The sequence below is a fragment of the Aphelocoma coerulescens genome, chromosome 28 (genome assembly GCF_041296385.1).
Source record: "Aphelocoma coerulescens isolate FSJ_1873_10779 chromosome 28, UR_Acoe_1.0, whole genome shotgun sequence".
Lineage (NCBI taxonomy): Eukaryota > Metazoa > Chordata > Aves > Passeriformes > Corvidae > Aphelocoma > Aphelocoma coerulescens.
Genome location: NC_091041.1, coordinates 926994 through 946360, shown reverse-complemented (window position 1 = coordinate 946360; position 19367 = coordinate 926994). Strand labels below are relative to the sequence as shown.

At 58.1% G+C, this 19367-nt stretch overlaps 1 protein-coding gene across 1 annotated transcript; it reads right to left on the bottom strand.

Annotated features, from left to right (window-relative positions):
- Positions 1-7624: 7624 nt before the first annotated feature.
- On the bottom strand, positions 7625-10138 carry LOC138099814 (zinc finger protein 70-like). The gene is made up of 3 exons (XM_068997331.1): positions 10102-10138; positions 9236-9314; positions 7625-9049 (listed from the first exon to the last, which is right to left on the bottom strand). The coding sequence occupies exons 1-3, from the start codon at positions 10108-10110 to the stop codon at positions 8127-8129; spliced, it is 1011 nt and encodes a 336-aa protein (XP_068853432.1). The 5' UTR covers positions 10111-10138; the 3' UTR covers positions 7625-8126.
- Positions 10139-19367: the final 9229 nt, after the last annotated feature.

Below are 19367 nucleotides of genomic sequence, written 5' to 3'. Positions count from 1 at the left end.
CGCGGCCACAAGTGCCCCGACGTGGGGAATGAACTGGATTTGGGACGGAGCGGATCAGAACAGGAGAGTGAGGAGGAAAATAAACCCTGGTACAGAACTGTCCCCCGACCTCTTTCTCCTTGCCGGAGTTCACTTTATCCCCGGCTCCTCCCTGCTGTGCCCAGCGGGGCAGGGAGAAGGGATGGGAGTCGCGCTCAGTTCGTGCCGCTGCTTCGCCCTCGGGGACAGGAATCTTTCCCTGCTCCGGCGCGGGGTCCCTCCCATGGGGTCAGTCCCTGCCCTGGCCAGCGGGGGGACCCTCCCATGGGGTCAGTCCCTGCCCTGGCCAGCGGGGGTCCCTCCCCAGCCGTGCGGTCACTCCCCGGCCCGGGCCTGAGGCGCGGGGCAGTCGCGGGGCAGCCGCGCTCCGGCCCCGTCAGCGGCAGCGCCGCTTCGTGCCGGGCAGGAGCGGCAGAAGGAGCCGGGCGGCGGCGGGGGCTGAATCCCGGCAGCAGCGAGGAGGAAGAAGAGGAAGAAGAGGAAGAAGAGGAAGAAGAGGAAGAAGAGGAAAAAGAGGAAAAAGAGGAAAAAGAGGAAGGGGCCGAGGCCGCCTGCGGTGTCCGATCCCCGGCAGCAGCGGGGAGGCCTCGGGCAGCGGCGGCGGGCGGGGCCCTTTGGAGCCGCCCCGAGGGCTCGGTGCCGCCCCGGGCCCCTGAAGGAGCCGCTCGGCGGGACGGGCGAGCTGGGAACGAGAGAAAACCCCGAGGAAAGAAGAGAATCCGATCAAAGAGCTGCACCGAGGGGCGTCTCCGCCGGCCCGTGGCACTGAGGGAGCTACACCGAGAGACCGGCGAGGAGCCCGGCGGTGAAAGAGCCGCAGCGGAGGGCGTGGGATGGGAGGTGCGAATGGAATAAAGTAAGGAGAATGGAATCATAAATTATAGAAGAAGTGCCCGGGGAGCGGCGGCCGCGCAGCGACTGAAAGAGCTGCAGCGAGGGAGCGTCGGGGCAGCAGCGCGGGGTCTCGGCCGCTCCGTGTGACCGAAAGAGCCGCAGCGAGGGACGGGCGGGGCGCGGCTCGGATCGAGCCCTCCAGCTGCGCCAAGAGCGGCGACCCCGCGGGACCGCGCCGGGGCCGGGCGGCGGCGGCAGCCGGAGCCGGGGAAGCGGCTTGGAGCGGCGGAGACGAGCGGGGTGTTCCCGTCAGCTCCGCTCAGCCCTCGGGCACCGGGGGGTTCCGGGGCTTGTTCCCGTCAGCTCCGCTCAGCCCTCGGGCACCGGGGGGTTCCGGGGCTTGTTCCCGTCAGCTCCGCTCAGCCCTCGGGCACTGGGGGGTTCCGGGGCTTGTTCCCGTCAGCTCCGCTCAGCCCTCGGGCACCGGGGGGTTCCGGGGCTTGTTCCCGTCAGCTCCGCTCAGCCCTCGGTCACCGGGGGGTTCCGGGCCTTGTTCCCGTCAGCTCCGCTCAGCCCTCGGGCACCGGGGGGTTCCGGGGCTTGTTCCCGTCAGCTCCGCTCAGCCCTCGGGCACCGGGGGGTTCCGGGGCTTGTTCCCGTCAGCTCCGCTCAGCCCTCGGGCACCGCGCTGGGGCCCCGCGCACTTTTCCAGCCCGGCCGCCCCCACGGGCCGGGCCCCGCAGCTCCCGCTGCCGCCGCCTCGGCCCCGCCGAGCCCAGAAACCCCGGAACATCGCTCCCATGCACTAAAGAACCTTTCCGTGCGCAGCCAGGGGCGCAGATGGGGGATCCTTATGGAGTCCCCTCCCCTCAGTCCCTCCTGGGCACGGCCGGGCATTAGCGCAGCTCCCGGGGCTGTGTCCCGGCACCGGCTGCTGCCCCAGGGCACGGGGCTGCCGCGCTTGGGCATTAAACGCGACCGATTTGGGGAGCAGGGACAGCCACAGAAACCCTCGGGGAGCCTTCGGGAGCCTGGAGCTGCCCGAGGGGCACAAAGGATGCCCTGGACACAGCGATGGCCCCAGCAGCGGCTCTGCCCCCCAGCACGGGGCTGTGTCCCAGACCCCCCGCTCCAGCCCGAGGTTTGGGGGCGGCAGCGGAGCTGCTGGACGGAGCTTCCAGCCCCGCCAGCCGCAGCTCCGATCCCTTGGGCCGTGACGCCGCTGACGGGTGTCCGTCGGCGCTCGGGGTCTGTCTGTCAGCTTTTGCAGTCCAGATTCCAATTATGATAAATGAGTGAATGATAAATGTTGTCTTTCGCATCTCTGATTTTAACATTTAGAAGTGATGATGTGCTATGTAGAAATAGTGTTAAGGCAAAATGTAGTTAAGTAGAAACGAGATTAAGGTAAATTGTAACTTCGAAATAGTTGTAATACGCTAAGAAATGTATTAATAAACACATGACAATAAATGTCTTTTGAGCTGAGAAACTACAGAGCCAGGAGCCGAGATATCTTAGAGAAACAAAGAAGATAAGCCGCATGCATCCCAGGAAGACTGTTCTCTCCTCAGAACTCACACCTTCCAAGGGAACTGGCAGCTGCAAATGAGGCTGGAGACTGGGGAGGCACCGGAGGGGGGTGCCTGCCTTCAGTTCTGAAGCGATCCCGAGCACCGAGGCGGCGGCGTGCTGGGGGAAGGGGCAGAGACCGGAGAGGGGGAAAGTTGAGTGAAGTGTAAATGACTTTCTGGGCTTAATGAATATGTAACAGTTTAAGAGAGTCCTTAAGTCCACAGTAAAATGAATGGAGGGCGCCTCTGGCGATATTGTCAAGCGCCCCAGCGCTGTGATTTGGTTTTGTTCGACTAATAAATGTTCAATATTATATTGCTAAAAAATTTAGCTTTTGTATTCATTTTCTTCAGAGAGCGAATAAAGAGAGAGAAAAGAGAGAGAAAGGAGAGAGGGTAAAGAGAGAGAGAGTAAAAAGATAGAAAGACACAGAGAGTAAAGAGAGAGGGAATAAAGAGAGAGAGAATAAAGACAAACATTGCTGCTAAAGAACGTCCGTGCAGTCCCAAACGCCTTCGCACACCGGCCCCTGTGTCCGTGCTCGGGGCTTGATTTACCAAGATGTGAATATCGATCTCATATCGATATCCAGCTGAGACAGACAAAAGCTCTCTAACAGTTTAGAGTTAGAAAGTGAATGTTTGATTGGCGCCGGACAGCGGCGTGGAACAGCTTCCTAATGCGCCGTGTCCAGGTATGAACGGTTACAGAGTTCATTTATCCACAAAAGTGATGAATATCCAAAATACAAATACATATTTCTAACAGTGACCCCTCCCATTCTCCGCTTCGTATGGAAATGAGCTTTAATGTCATTTAGCATGTGTAGTGCGTGCTCTGAATTGAGTCGCTGCTCTCGAATTGGGTCGGTGGTCCCAGACAGATGAAGTAAGCTCATCTCCCCCACTTGGACCTTTTTTGCCTTTCTGAACTTTAACAATCTTAATTACTTTAGTGACCTCCCAATTTCCTCTTGCCTGACTTTTGAATAGGTTCCCACAGAGGGAGGAAATTGGGAATTGTCCTTGTTCCCTACACCAACTGATCAATATTTCTGTTCCTCGTTCTAAGCACAGCTAAACAAACATACAAATGACAGAGCATTAATTATTCTGTAATCAATTACTAACATCTTAAAAACCATTTCAAATCTAGCTCTCCAAACTATTTTAATTAACTCTAGTCCAGCTCAACTTCCTTCTAATTCTAACTAATTTCAACACAGCTAGCCTATAACTAAAATCTTTATGTTTCTTTTAAATCTATGTTTCAGGGTGTCACCATGGCCACGGGGCTGCCCCAGGGCAGAAATCCCCTGCGGAGATACCGGGACCGGCTGTGGGAGATGGGACGCCAAACACACCGGCTTTAGTCTCTTTGGGATGATGAAACGTGATTTTTAATCTCTTTGGACAGAAAACTACTTGTGATGGCATCAGTCTGTTGTACATGACGTTCAAAAGTCATAATAAATACTAAAAAGGAATAATGATAAATAGCTGTGGTTCAAAAGGCATAAAGAAGTAGTTGGGCACAACACATCCACTGACAAAAGATTTAATAAAAGAAAAACTATACTGTAATAAAATCTTTCTTCTGCATTTTCATCAGAGGTTGTTCTTGGGTTTTTAAACTTAAATTTCTTGTTTCCTCTGATCTGCTTTGTTTTGCAACCATTGAAGCTCAAATGAGCAACATCAGGACCAAATCAACAGTTGGGTGCAAAACCTCAGAATGAGTGTGGAACTAATGGAGGATTCACGTGCTTTAGACACGTGTGTGCACAGGTGCAGAAAAGCATCGATCCTTTTGGAGGCTGCATTACAGCACACGGGTGGTAAAATCAGATTGACTCCTGTTTTCACAGGCTTCCCGGGCAGCACTTATCAAGGATCTCCTCAAGCCCAGTGAGTGATCGAGGACAGATCAAGGGTGGTTCTGGATAATCTATTTTCACTCACATTTTCCAACTCCTCCCACTGGTTTGAAGTGCCAGTGTCCATTGTTGGAGCCACCACAGTGGAAAGGAGCAGCAGAGCTGAACAGAGAAAGCGACTTTTGCCCTCAGAGCAGAGCAAGCAGGAAGGCACACGGCTTGCACACATGAAGGTCTCTTGTCCATTCCAAGAAAAAGGCATCCACCAAAAGCAAAGATTTGTTGAATTCAGTGTAACAATACAGCGATTTCAGGGAAACATTGAAAGGAATGTGATGAATGTGTCTCTGCAAACAGACCCTGTGAATCTGCTGGTAGGCAGGGCCAGGGACTTGTAGGTAGGGAAGTGACAGAAGCAACTATCAGCTCGAGAGTCTTCCTGAGGTAGAGTGAAGTAGAATCTGCAACCAGAATCAGCATCCATTGAGTACCTCGCACCCAGCATCAGCCCTGGATCCCCCTCAGGTCCCATCATCCAGCCCTGGATCCCCCCAGCTCCCATCACCCAGCCCTGGATCCCCCCCAGCTCCCATCATCCAGCCCTGGATCCCCCCCAGCTCCCAGCATCCAGCCCTGGATCCCCCCCCAGCTCCCAGCATCCAGCCCTGGATCCCCCTCAGCTCCCAGCATCCAGCCCTGGATCCCCCCAGCTCCCAGCATCCAGCCCTGGATCTCCCCCAGCTCCCATCACCCCGCCCTGGATTCCCCCAGCTCCCAGCATCCAGCCCTGGATCTCCCCCAGCTCCCATCATCCAGCCCTGGATCCCCTCAGCTCCCATCATCCGGCCCTGGATACCCCCAGCATCCAGCCCTGGATCCCCCCAGCTCCCAGCATCCAGCCCTGGACCTGCCCAGCCCCCTCACCCAGCTCTGGAACCACCAGCCCTCCACTCCCAGGCCTGGACCCCCAGCTCCCATCAGCCCTGGATCCCAGCCCAGCTCCCATCAGCCAGCCCTGATCCCTGCCCGGTCCCGTCACCCAGCTCTGCACCCTCCAAGCCCCCAGCAGCCAGCTCTGGGCTCCCAGGCACTCCAGCTCCCCCTGCACCCTCACCCCACGGCAGCCTCACTCTTGTGCGGTTTTGGGAGCGGTGCCCTCAACCACCAGCGGTGGAATGACCCTGTGCTGATTTGGGCTCAGCCCAGTTTTTGGTAGTGGGAGAGGCCACGGAGGTGGCTTCTGTGAGAAGCTGCTGGAAGCTTCTGCTCTGTCCGGCAGAGCCAATCTGATGAGGCTGACAGCTGGTCTGGGGGCCCCACAGAGTCAGACTTGAAATTGGTCAGTTTACCCGTGAGAATTTTACAGTGAAATTCTGCAGCTTCAGTGAAAGCCACAGAGAAGGCCAAGAAGATAATCGATGAGAGAAGATGTTCTGGGCACGAGGAGAGGATGTTCTTGTTATGGGACATTGAGAGTGTACAAGGAAGAACTTGTGGATAATATGTAACAACGATACCTTTGCTTGTACAGATGATTGTTTTACTGCCTGAATGGTCATTGCTTGTTAGACAGCCTTGTCACTGTTTGCTAAGCAGCCAATCTCAACAGGGCACAGCCATTGGGAAGAGCTAGAACTGCTAAGAACAGCAGCAGAGAAAATAAAAACATTTTACAGCTTTGGATTACAACAAGGGTGAGCTGTTCTGTCCGTCTCGACAAAGCCACAGGGCCTCGTTCCAAGTACCGTAGCCACCAGGCCCCGCCCTGAGAATGCCCCCCTAAGCAATGGGGTACCCCAAAACTGCCTCAGGAACACGAGATACCCCAAAATCCCTTCAGGCATGTGGGATACCCCAGAACCCGCTCAGGAACGGGGCCCCCTGACGCTGTTGGGCTGCCCACAAATTCAGGGGCGCAGCGTCGTTCCTGCAAACCGCGAGGAACGCAGCGCAGCTGCTGTCGGTGCTGCGGCGATGCCGGCGCTCTGTAAATGGAGCAGGCCCAAACTGCAGGCGGCCAGTGAGCATCTCCCCGAGGGAAAGGAACGATAGGAGTCTTCTGAATGGGCTCCAACCACAACTATTGGGTGGAGGGACCAGGGACAAAAGACAAGGAAAATGGAAGGGTCCAGGGTTCTTATACTCAGGGAAAGGGGATGGAGAGAAGGGGAACAACCAACGGGATACAGCAGAGGGGGTGGAACAATAGGAACAATAACCAATGGGGATAACGCTGAGGTGGGAGCTACAACAGGGAACCAACGGGGTGTTGAACTGGGAAGAACTTTCTAGAGGGAGGCTGTGGCCTTAAACCTCGGTGCCGCCCTCGGATCCGCCCTCTGGGCTGTCCTCAGCCTCCTGGTGTTCCCAGCACTGGATAGCCAGGGTTTGATGGGCATTGGACGGCCACAGCCCACCAGAGGGCTGGGTCCCCACAACAGTCCCCCTCAGCCTCACCATCCCCAGCCTTCAGCTGTCTCATCCAGAGCCCATCCCACCCCTCCTGGGCAGGAAGACCCCCTTCCCAATCCCTATTTCCCCCATCCCACCCACACCCCCCATGTGTATGCCCATCCCACCCCTCCCAATTTGCATCCCACTTCTGCCAGTCCCCTTCCAACCACACCCCACCTTGAAGGGCTGTGGAATCGTGTAAATTTGGGTTGGGATTGAGTCATTTTAGAAGGCAATTGAGACATTTTGGAGTGGGATTGAGACATTTTGGAACAGAATTGAGTCCTTTTCAGTGGAATTGGGTCATTTTTGACACTGTACCATGCCGTAAATCTAGTCCCTCTGGATGGGAGAGAATTTACTGAAAGTCCTTGCAAGGAGTTTCAAAGATAAGGTGAGACTTTTCCTTTCGTTTCAATGCTTCCAGATAGTTGTTTATTAAGTCTTATCAGAGGAACAGAGCCACTAGCGTGACCCAGGTACAGCATAGAAGACAGAAAAGCAGGAGTGAACCCTGATTATCAAGATTTACACAGCTTTTAAAGATATTTTAACCAATAGTTACTGAAAACGTACATTATTTTCACTTTCCTACCAATTATTCAGTAACACGACTAGGAACTGCAGAATTTTCCATCCAATCATTCCAAACTACTTTTACTGCAGAATATGGAGTAGTAGAAGAAGAAGAAGGTTTAGAGAACAATAACAATCCTCCATTTTGATATTTTTTACTCTTATCTATTTACTACAAAGAGAAGCCTAAAACCTCTAAATTTTTCACCCTGTGACAATCTTACATAGTAGTCTATCACCTAATTCACACCACTGTATTTTCTAGTTCCTGTCTGACTGCTGGTAATTTTTTCCAAGGTTTGAAGCTAAAACAGTCTTGTTCAGGGGGGTAAGAACCCTTAAAAACAGGCAGAGAAATATTCTTGGCACTCTGGGTTCCTATAATTTTGAGGTGACGGATTGATCCCTCTTGGCTTTTGGAGTTTGAAGAGATGGAACAAACTCCCTCAAATCCCCATAGAACCCTCAAATCTTCCCAAATATCACCTTGAACCCAAAATTCCCCCCACATACCAGTAAATAAGTGAGACTTTAGATGTCTCTGATCAATTTCTTTATTTTTACCCCAATTTTGGGTGTTTTTAAGGGATGAAGATGGATCAAAAGAAAATTAGGGCCAAAACAAAAGGACTATCAGCCAGGTGTCTTCCCAACACGAATCACCAGGAATGTGGGTCACCAGGGCTCTTCCCAGCGTGGGTCCTCTGATGGGGATGAATTTGGAGCAGAGGACAAAGCTCTTCCCGCAGTCGGGGCACTCGCAGGGCTTCCCTTAGCGGTGCCTCCGTTGGTGCCGGGTCAAGAGAGAGCTGTCTGAGAAGCTCTTCCCACACTGGGGACACTCGTAGGGCCTCTCCCCGGTGTGGATGCGCCGGTGGGTGACGAGCTGGGAGTTGCGGTTGAAGCCCTTCCTGCAGTCAGGACAGCTGAAGGGCCTCTCCCTGGTGTGGGTCATCCGGTGGGAGGTCAGGTTGGAGCTTTGGCTGAAGCTCATCCCACACTCCTCACATTTGTAGGGCCTCTCCCCGGTGTGGATGCGCTGGTGGGCGATGAGATGGGAGTTTTGCCTGAAGCCCTTCCCACAGTCGGGACAGCTGAAGGGCCTCTCCTCTGTGTGTGTTCGCTGGTGCAGGAGGAGATTGGAGCTGGTCTGAAACCTCTTCCCACACTTGGGACACTCGTAGGGCCTCTCCCCGGTGTGGATCCTCTGGTGCCCAGCTAGTGCTGAGCTCTGCCTGAAGCTCTTCCCACACTGCCCACACTCATAAGGCCGTTCCCCGGAGTGCAGGTGCTGGTGCGTGATGAGGCTGGAGCTCCGCCTAAAGCTCTTCCCACATTCCAGGCACTTGTAGGGCCTCTCCCCCGTGTGCACACAGCGGTGGGTGAAGAGGTTGGAAGTGTGGCTGAAGCTCTTCCCACATTCCAGGCACTTGTAGGGCCGCTCCCTGGTGTGAAGCTGCTGCTGGATCACCAGGTTGGAGATCCAGCTGAAGCTCCGGCCACCTTCCCGGCACAGGGTGGGTCTTCCCTCCTCAGAGCACCCTGGGCTGGTTTTGGAGTCCCGCCTCGTGGGGGATCTCCGGGGCTTTTCCTCCCCGTTGGATTCCTGCACCGTGGAGCCGCTCAAAACGGCCTCTTCCACCAGGTTCTGCCGCGGGGATTTGTCCTCCCTGGGCTCCGTCCTCAGCTCCTTGGCTGGGGGAGGAAGGACAAGGAGAGGATGGGATTTGCCTCCGTGCCACAGGGAAGGGGAAGGAGATCCCCCCAGTCCGTCCCCGGCAGGACGGCGTCAGCAGCGGGGTTGTCCTGCAGCCGGGGGCGATGCTGGGCTGGGAGGTGGAGCAGGAGAGAGGGGGAAAGGGGCACTGACTTCCCCCTCACCTGCCTGGGGGTCCCGGGGCATCTTCCTCCTCCTCACAGCCTCCTCCTCCATCCGGCCAAGGGCTGGGAATGGGAAATCCTGGTTTGGGGAGAAACAAGGGATGAGTGTGTTGGGTTGGGGCTTCCTCCTGCCCAAGTCCACCTCTAGAAGTCACCGGGTACCGGGTGTCCATAAAACCAACAAAAAATTGACAGTGAGTCCAAAAAAAGCCTCCAGGAGTTCCCCCTTTCCAGTCTCCTCACTTTGGGTTCTGGGGGTCCCCCTTGTCAGGGCTGCTGGGGGTCCCGTGGGTCCTGGAGATCCCCCCTCTCCGGGGTCCTGCTTAGGGATGCTGGGGGGTTTCAGGGGTCCCACAGGCCCCTTTTTCCTGATTCTGCTTCGGCTCCCAGAGGTCCCAGGGTCTTCAGCCTCCCTCCACTCCAGGCACTCAGGGCTCCCCCCTCTCCTCACTGCCCCTTTCAGGGACGACGGGTCCCAGCCCTGCCTCATCTCCAGGCCCCCCCCCACCCCTCCAGGCTCTTGGGGGTCCCCCAGCTCTGGTATCATCCCTCTCTGCTCTCCCCACTCCAGGGATCCCGTGTTCCAGCCCCCAGCTCTCCTGGGGATCCCCAAAGCCAATGTCCCACCCTGCCAGTACCGGGCGATCCTCACATGGACTCCCCAAGACCCCCAAGGGGCAATTATGGCTCAGCTTTGGAGTCCTGCAAGATCCACATATCCCCTCTGGACCAAAAATCCCTCCCAGGGACATGCAAGGACATCTGGGGCTTGATTCCAGAATCTGCAAGCTCCAAACACCCCTCCAAAAAAACCCCTCCTGGTGACCCCCCGATAGATTTGGGGTGAGCTCCCCCTCCCCGCTCACCTGCAGCATGGGGGGGAAGATGCTACCGGGGCTGGGGGTGCTGTGGACACAGTGGGCGGGCGGTGGAACCTCATGGTTCTCCAGCTCCTCCTCCTCCTCTCTCCCTCCTCTTCCTCCCACTCCTCCTCCACTCCCACCCTGCCCCCCCTTTCCCACCCCCTCTGCCCCACGGCTGCCGCAGCACCAGCTGCTGTGTGGGGGGAGCTCCCCGATCAGCCCCAGGGATGGACAGGGGGGTTGGGGACCCCCCCAGTGTGGATCCCTCCCTTCCCCAGAGCCCCAGGGAATCGCTCCAGGGCTCAGGTGCTGGGGGACAGGGCTGGACCTCCATGGAACCGCTCTTCTTCTGTCCCAACCCCACCTTTCCCTCCCCTCTCCTCCCCTTTCTCAGCGTTCCCCCAATCCACAGCCCCATTCCAGCTCAATTTGGGTGTCCCATCCCCATCCCGCTTTCTTTGGGGGTCCCAGCCCCCTCTTCCCCTCTTCCCCTCCTCCTTCTGCACCTTCCCCGTCCCCAATCCCCACCTCCCCTCCCCCGGCCTTGGTTTTGGGGGTTCCAGGCCCCTCCTGCTCACTTTGGGGGTTCCATTCCCCATTTCGCTCAATTTGGGGTCTCAGCTCCGCCCCCCTTCTCACCGCTCACCCCGCGCCCGGGGGGGCTCCCAGTACCACCAGTGCCACCAGTGCGGCCCCAGCTGCCCCCACACGCCCCATGCCCAGCGCCGGGCGCTGCCGACAGCCCCAAAGCAGCCGCGCTGTGCCCTTGGGGGTCCCCAGAGCGGCCCCGCCCCGCACGGCACTGGGAGCACCAGTCCGGACCAGTGCGGAGCGCGGGCGGGCGGCATCAGCCGTGCCCGGGCAGGGCCGGGCCCCGCGGGGCTCCCGCCCGCACTCGGCCCCCGCCGGGACAGCGCGGGGGGGCCCGGCCTGGCTGCCCCCACCTCCCCCTCCCCAAATTCCTCTCCGGGGGGCGCTGGGGGCGGGGGGGGCTCAGCTGGGGCCGGAGGTGCCGGAGCCACGTGTCCCCCGCTGCCAGCACCACCCCCTCAGGATTAGGGGTGCCCCAAAACTCCCTCAGAGCTGGCGGATACCCCGCAGGCCCCTGAGGACTGGGGTCCCCCCGGCCTCATCATCCCCAACCTTCGCCTGCCTCATCCCAGGCCCCATCCCGCCCATCCCCCTCCGCCACACTTCATCCCACATCCCACCCTTCCCGGGCCCCATCCCGCCCCATCCCATTTCTCCCGGCAGCCGCCACCGGGACCCCAAAACCCCGCGTGCCGGGGACTCCCCAATATCCCCCAACGGGCATTTGCGACTCACATTCGGAGTCCTGTAAGATCCAAACATCCGCCTCCCCCCCGCCGCACCAAACCCCCCTTCCCCCAGGAATCAAAAAAGATATTTGGGGCTCGGTGCTGGAGTCCTCCAAGCTCCAAAAAGCCCCTCTCCCAAAACAACCCCAGGCACCGCCCAAGATTTTGGGGCGAGCTGCCCCTCCCCGGTCACCTGCGGGATGGGGGGAGCGATGCTCCCGGATCCGAGAGCTGCGGACACAGAGAGCGATGGAGGCACGTGGAGGCTCCTCTTCCGGCCTCCTCTGTCCCGCCTCTTCCTCCCGCCCCTCCCCCTTTATCCCTCCTCTTCCTCTCGCTCCTGCTCCTCCAGCCGTCCTCCGCCCAGCAGCTCCGCTGCCGCCCCCAAACCTCGGGCTGGAGCGGGGGGTCTGGGACACAGCCCCGTGCTGGGGGGCAGAGCCGCTGCTGGGGCCATCGCTGTGTCCAGGGCATCCTTTGTGCCCCTCGGGCAGCTCCAGGCTCCCGAGGGCTCCCCAAGGGTTTCTGTGGCTGTCCCTGCTCCCCAAATCTGTCGCGTTTAATGCCCGAGCGCGGCAGCCCCGTGCCCTGGGGCAGCAGCCGGTGCCGGGACACAGCCCCGGGAGCTGCGCTAATGCCCGGCCGTGCCCAGGAGGGACTGAGGGGAGGGGACTCCATAGGGATCCCCCCTCTGCGCCCCTGGCTGCGCACGGAAAGGTTCTTTAGTGCATGGGAGCGATGTTCCGGGGTTTCTGGGCTCGGCGGGGTCGAGGCGGCGGCAGCGGGAGCCGCGGGGCCCGGCCCGTGGGGGCGGCCGGGCTGGAAAAGTGCGCGGGGCCCCAGCGCGGTGCCCGAGGGCTGAGCGGAGCTGACGGGAACAAGCCCCGGAACCCCCCGGTGCCCGAGGGCTGAGCGGAGCTGACGGGAACAAGCCCCGGAACCCCCCGGTGACCGAGGGCTGAGCGGAGCTGACGGGAACAAGCCCTGGAACCCCCCAGTGCCCGAGGGCTGAGCGGAGCTGACGGGAACACCCCGCTCGTCTCCGCCGCTCCAAGCCGCTTCCCCGGCTCCGGCTGCCGCCGCCGCCCGGCCCCGGCGCGGTCCCGCGGGGTCGCCGCTCTTGGCTCAGCTGGAGGGCTCGATCCGAGCCGCGCCCCGCCCGTCCCTCGCTGCGGCTCTTTCGGTCACACGGAGCGGCCGAGACCCCGCGCTGCTGCCCCGACGCTCCCTCGCTGCAGCTCTTTCAGTCGCCGCGCAGCCGCCACTCCCCGGGCACTTCTTCTATAATTTATGATTCCATTCTCCTTATTTCATTCCATTCGCATCTCCCATCCCACGCCCTCCGCTGCGGCTCTATCACCGCCGGGCTCCTCGCCGGTCTCTCGGTGCAGCTCCTTCAGTGCCACGGGCCGGCGGAGACGCACCTCGGTGCAGCTCTTTGATCGGATTCTCTTCTTTCCTCGGGGTTTTCTCTCGTTCCCAGCTCGCCCGTCCCGCCGAGCGGCTCCTTCAGGGGCCCGGGGCGGCACCGAGCCCTCGGGGCGGCTCCAAAGGGCCCCGCCCGCCGCCGCTGCCCGAGGCCTCCCCGCTGCTGCCGGGGATCGGACACCGCAGGCGGCCCCGGCCCCTTCCTCTTTTTCCTCTTTTTCCTCTTTTTCCTCTTTTTCCTCTTTTTCCTCTTTTTCCTCTTTTTCCTCTTTTTCCTCTTTTTCCTCTTTTCCCTCTTTTCCCTCTTCTTCCTCTTCTTCCTCTTCCTCTTCTTCCTCCTCGCCGCCGCCCGGCTCCTTCTGCCGCTCCTGCCCGGCACGAAGCGGCGCTGCCGCTGACGGGGCCGGAGCGCGGCTGCCCCGCGACTGCCCCGCGCCTCAGGGCCGGGCCGGGGAGTGACCGCACGGCTGGGGAGGGACCCCCCGCTGGCCAGGGCAGGGACTGACCCCATGGGAGGGACCCCCCGCTGGCCAGGGCAGGGACTGACCCCATGGGAGGGACCCCGCTGGCCAGAGCAGGGAAGGATTCCTGTCCCCGAGGGCGAAGCAGCGGCACGAACTGAGCGCGACTCCCATCCCTTCTCCCTGCCCCGCTGGGCACAGCAGGGAGGAGCCGGGGATAAAGTGAACTCCGGCAAGGAGAAAGAGGTCGGGGGACAGTTCTGTACCAGGGTTTATTTTCCTCCTCACTCTCCTGTTCTGATCCGCTCCGTCCCAAATCCAGTTCATTCCCCACGTCGGGGCTCTTGTGGCCGCGATGGCGATCCCTGAGTGACCTCTCCCTGCCCTTAGCCTGAGCCACGAGGACTCGCATCTGTTCCAGTTCCGTGCAATTCACGGGCATTTGGGGCAGCTGGAGCGAAGCAGCTGCAAACCACAGCGGGCTCGAGAGGGACTCAAGCAGGGCAGGAGCCGGGGCTGCCCCGAGGGAGCTCTCCCGACACGAACCTTGCCGGGCTCTTTCGACGGGAATTGCGGGGAATGTTTCCATTCATCGCTACAAAGCAGAGTCACAAGTGGAGCTGAGCTTTCAGCTTGAAATGAGGGAATCGAACGTGTGCGCGGGGACTGCTGGAACCTCCAGGTGTCCCTTGATACTTCAGTTTCGGAAATATTCAGCCCCTCAGCAGCGATGTCTCTCCCAGCCACCGGCTCCTGGCTCAGACCCAGCTCGGAGCTCGGAGAAGAAACCCAAAGTCCCAACAGAATCAGCTCTGCCGTTATTTTCTTTTTTTCCCCCATAGTTATTTTATGCTATTTTACTGTAAAATCTATTTTACTTTTAGGGTTTTTTCCCCTTTCTTTCTTCTATTACATCGTTTTTGTTCTCTATTCCCCCTCACGCAGCCTTTGTTCCCCTCCCGGAGGTTTGTGGTGAGGTGCTGTCCCACCGGCTCTCCCCGGAAACCAACGAAATCAATTGAAATAATGATGAATTGTTGAACTCTTCCCTCTGCTGTTTCCAGAAGGCCCCGGGAGGAGCCGGGGGCGGGAGCGGGGTCCCTGTGCCGGGGCAGTCACCGCTCGCCGGGCGGATCCCGGTGGCGCAGTTTGGGAGCCGCGGAAGTGCCCGAGGGGGCGCGGGGCCGGGGGAAGAGGGGGTGCGAGGGGGTATCGGTGCGGGATAAGGGGGCTCGGGGGAGTCTCAGCGCCGGGGATGGGGGTGCCGGGCGGTCCCCGTGCACGGGCGTGGGGGTTCAGACCTGGATATGGGGGTGCAAGGAGGTCCCAGTGCCGGGAATGGGGGGGTCAGGGGGTCCCGGTGCCGGGACCTGGGTGGACGGGGGGGGACGGCGGAGTCCCTGGCCCGGAGATAGAGTTTCAGGAGGGTCCCGGGACCCAGAAACGGTGGCTCAGGGGGTTTTCCTGGGACGGAGAATGTGGGTTCAGGGAAGTCCCCTTGCCGGGAATGGGGCTTCAGGGACGTCCTCGTGCCAGCTAAGGGGAACAGGGGGTCCCGGTGTTGGGCAGGGGGATGCAGGGGGTCACAGTATCGGGAAGAGTGGTCCAGGGGGTTTGGGGGAGGCCCCGGGGCCAGACAAGGGGGAACAGGGGTGTCCCGGTGCTGGGGTAGGCGATGCAGGGAGGTCACAGTGTCTGGGAATGGCGGTGGAGGGTGTTCTAGTGCCCGGAAATGGGAGCTCAGGAGGTTCCCGTGCCCGGGAGTTGCGGTTCGGGGGTTCCTGTGCCGGGGGTCCCACTCGCCCCTCGCCCCCCCAGAAGCGCCCCCGGCCCCAGCGCTGGAGCCATCGCGCTGCTCCGCTGGGCCCCGCCCCCAGCCCGGCCCCGCCCCCAGAGCCGCCTCCGGCCCCGCCATTGGCGCCGCTCTTTCCTGCCCGCCAATGGCAGCTCGGGCTGCTCGTGACGTCACCGGCCGCCGGACCCAGAGGAGAGCAGGTGGCACATGGTGCGCTGGGCTGGGACAGCCAGCTGCAGAGCTCAAGGGAAGAAGCCCAAAGTGTCACAATGGCTCCTTGCCTTCACATGCAACACCTGGGTCACAATGGTCTCCTTGATTCCATGAGGCCCCACTGTGTCACAATGGCTCCTTGGTTCCATCAGGTTCCGCAGTGTCACCATGGTCTCCTTTGATCCGCATTGTCATCATGGACAATTGGTTCCATGAGGCCCCGCAGTGTCACAATGGTCCCTTGCTTCCATAGCTTTTATGTTGTAACAATGGACTCCTTGCTTCTATGAGCTAGCCTGCTTTTTGCAGAGGTGTCTTTGGTTCCCACAAGGCCCCGCTGTGTCTCAGTGCACCCTGGCTTCCATGTGGATCTGGAGTATCACAAAGGCTCCTTGGTTCCACCAGGTCCTGCTGTGTCACAATGGGTCCTGTGGTCCCTGAGGCCCTCCAAAGTCATCATGGAGGCTTGCTTCCATGAGGTTCCATTATGTGCCAGTGGTCATCTTGGTTCCAGGAGTTTCCTTAGTGTCACAATGCTCTCCATGCTTCCATGATTCCCCACAATGTCCCAATGCTCTCCAGGCTTCCATTAGGCCCTGCTTTGCCACAATGGTCCCCTTGTTTCCATGAGGCCCCGCTGTGTCACAATGGACGTACGGTTCCAGGATGTTGCGTGGTGTCACCGTGCTCTTCTTGAATCCGCCGTGTAACCATGGACCATTGGTTCCGTGCGGCCTGGCCGTGTCACAATGGGCTCCTTGATTCCATGATTCCCCACGGTGTCACAATGGAGCCTTGTTTCTAGGAGGTTCTGTACTGTCACAATTGCCTCCTTGATGCCATCAGCCCCTGCAGTGTCACAATGGCTCCTTGGTTCCATGAGGAACACAATAGCTTGGCATAAGCATTGAGCAACAGCTGCTGAACACACCTGGCAACATCTGCTTGCATCAAAAGAGGGCGTCAAGCTGACAATGGCACCAGCAGCTTCCATCTGCAACAGAGACCCAGGAAAGGACAGGCTGTGCCGGTTTGGACAAATTTGGAGGAAAATATCCTCTGATAGAAGGCAGGTTACACCCAGCCCTCCCCCACCAGGTTCGGGAAAAAAGAATTTTCCTGGGAAGAAAGTGAAAGAGATAAAACCTATTTTTTTAACAAACACACAGGAAAAGGATAGCAATGCTAAATATTAAAACCTCTCGCTGTGGAGAGAAACCTGGGATAATTTGAGAGTCCTTCCGTGTTTCGGTGGGGTCTCCCGAAACATCCATAGACAGCGAGGCCCGTGCAAAGAAACAGGGAGCGATTCTTGAGAGAAGTTTCAGAGCTCTTTCTTCTCCAGCCACACGGGCGGGGCACTGCCAAAGAACTGAGCAATCAAGGGACAACCAGGGCCCTCCTCACACAGGGCAACACAAAATAAGCAGTGCTGAACAGGATTAGGGCACATGTAAGCAGGGAGACCCCCGTGCCCAGGCCATGCCTCTACCCCAGGGTCCCCTCTCCCATGACCTCATGGCAGGGGGGAGGAACCCCAACACTTCCGTAGGTGTAGTCTCTCTCCTCCTCCTTGCAGCTGGCTCATGGGCCCACATTCAGGGCCCCCACCTCGGGAGAAAATTCTCCCAATGTGCTCTGATGTGGAAACAGTCAAGAAGAGAAGAAGGGAAAAAAACCCCCCAAGTCCCAGGAAAACAAAGTTCAACTCTCCATCTCCCTCCAGAGAAAAGGAGCTGAAAACTGGCTAAAAAGAAACAAGGTTGCTTCCTTCGCTCTTGCTGCAAGCAGGATGCAGAGGAGTGTGTATGTGTGTCCTTGAACAAACGCTCTGAGAAGTTTGTCCAGTTTTTTTCCTCTCCCCCCTCTCAGGCTCAGTTGAAAGGCACAGAAATGCACAAAGTTCACTTCTGGGCATAGAGCAGCGATAGGGGATACACATGATAAAGTCACCCCAAGACACAGGGACAGAGAATTCAGTGGAAAGACTCCGAGAATTCTGCTCCCAGAGATCATTCATTCCTGCTCACACTGACCCTTGTAGAAAGGGGACATCGTTCCAGGCAGCCTGTACTGAGCATGTGGCTCCTGAGTGGGGTTTGTTGTTTAGGAAACCTGCTCCGGCTTTTCCATTCTTTCCTTGCAAACAGGAAAACTTCTCCTGGGGCTGTGTGCAGGCAGAGGCCTGAGGAGAGCAGGTGGCACATGGTGCGCTGGGCTGGGACAGCCAGCTGCAGAGCTCAAGGGAAGAAGCCCAAAGTGTCACAATGGCTCCTTGCCTTCACATGCAACACCTGGGTCACAATGGTCTCCTTGATTCCATGAGGCCCCACTGTGTCACAATGGCTCCTTGGTTCCATCAGGTTCCGCAGTGTCACCATGGTCTCCTTTGATCCGCATTGTCATCATGGACAATTGGTTCCATGAGGCCCCGCAGTGTCACAATGGTCCCTTGCTTCCATAGCTTTTACGTTGTAACAATGGACTCCTTGCTTCTATGAGCTAGCCTGCTTTTTGCAGAGGTGTCTTTGGTTCCCACAAGGCCCCGCTGTGTCTCAGTGCACCCTGGCTTCCATGTGGATCTGGAGTATCACAAAGGCTCCTTGGTTCCACTAGGTCCTGCTGTGTCACAATGGGTCCTGTGGTCCCTGAGGCCCTCCAAAGTCATCATGGAGGCTTGCTTCCATGAGGTTCCATTATGTGCCAGTGGTCATCTTGGTTCCAGGAGTTTCCTTAGTGTCACAATGCTCTCCATGCTTCCATGATTCCCCACAATGTCACAATGCTCTCCAGGCTTCCATTAGGCCCTGCTTTGCCACAATGGTCCCCTTGTTTCCATGAGGCCCCGCTGTGTCACAATGGACGTACGGTTCCAGGATGTTGCGTGGTGTCACCGTGCTCTTCTTGAATCCGCAGTGTAACCATGGACCATTGGTTCCGTGCGGCCTGGCCGTGTCACAATGGGCTCCTTGATTCCATGATTCCCCACGGTGTCACAATGGAGCCTTGTTTCTAGGAGGTTCTGTACTGTCACAATTGTCTCCTTGATGCCATCAGCCCCTGCAGTGTCACAATGGCTCCTTGGTTCCATGAGGAACACAATAGCTTGGCATAAGCATTGAGCAACAGCTGCTGAACACACCTGGCAACATCTGCTTGCATCAAAAGAGGGCGTCAAGCTGACAATGGCACCAGCAGCTTCCATCTGCAACAGACACCCAGGGAAAGGACAGGCTGTGCCAATTTGGACAAATTTGGAGGAAAATATCCTCTGATAGAAGGCAGGTTACACCCAGCCCTCCCCCACCAGGTTCGGGAAAAAAGAATTTTCCTGGGAAGAAAGTGAAAGAGATAAAACCTATTTTTTTAACAAACACACAGGAAAAGGATACCAATGCTAAATATTAAAACCTCTCGCTGTGGAGAGAAACCTGGGATAATTTGAGAGTCCTTCCGTGTTTCGGTGGGGTCTCCTGAAACATCCATAGACAGCGAGGCCCGTGCAAAGAAACAGGGAGCGATTCTTGAGAGAAGTTTCAGAGCTCTTTCTTCTCCAGCCACATGGGCGGGGCACTTCCAAAGAACTGAGCAATCAAGGGACAACCAGGGCCCTCCTCACACAGGGCAACACAAAATAAGCAGTGCTGAACAGGGTTAGGGCACATGTGAGCAGGGAGCAGGGAGACCCCCCGTGCCCAGGCCATGCCTCTACCCCAGGGTCCCCTCTCCCATGACCTCATGGCAGGGGGGAGGAACCCCAACACTTCCGTAGGTGTAGTCTCTCTCCTCCTCCTTGCAGCTGGCTCATGGGCCCACATTCAGGGCCCCCACCTCGGGAGAAAATTCTCCCAATGTGGTCTGATGTTGAAAGAGTCAAGAAGAGAAGAAGGGAAAAAAACCCCCCAAGTCCCAGGAAAACAAAGTTCAACTCTCCATCTCCCTCCAGAGAAAAGGAGCTGAAAACTGGCTAAAAAGAAACAAGGTTGCTTCCTCTGCTCTTGCTGCAAGCAGGATGCAGAGGAGTGTGTATGTGTGTCCTTGAACAAACGCTCT

What these genes read in the sequence shown, in the direction of transcription:
- LOC138099814 (XM_068997331.1), bottom strand. An exon ending in GCCCCGGGACCCCCAGGCAG is followed by an intron (nt 9,050 to 9,235) that starts GTGAGGGGGAAG and finishes TTCCTCCCCCAG; the next exon opens with CCAAGGAGCTGAGGACGGAG.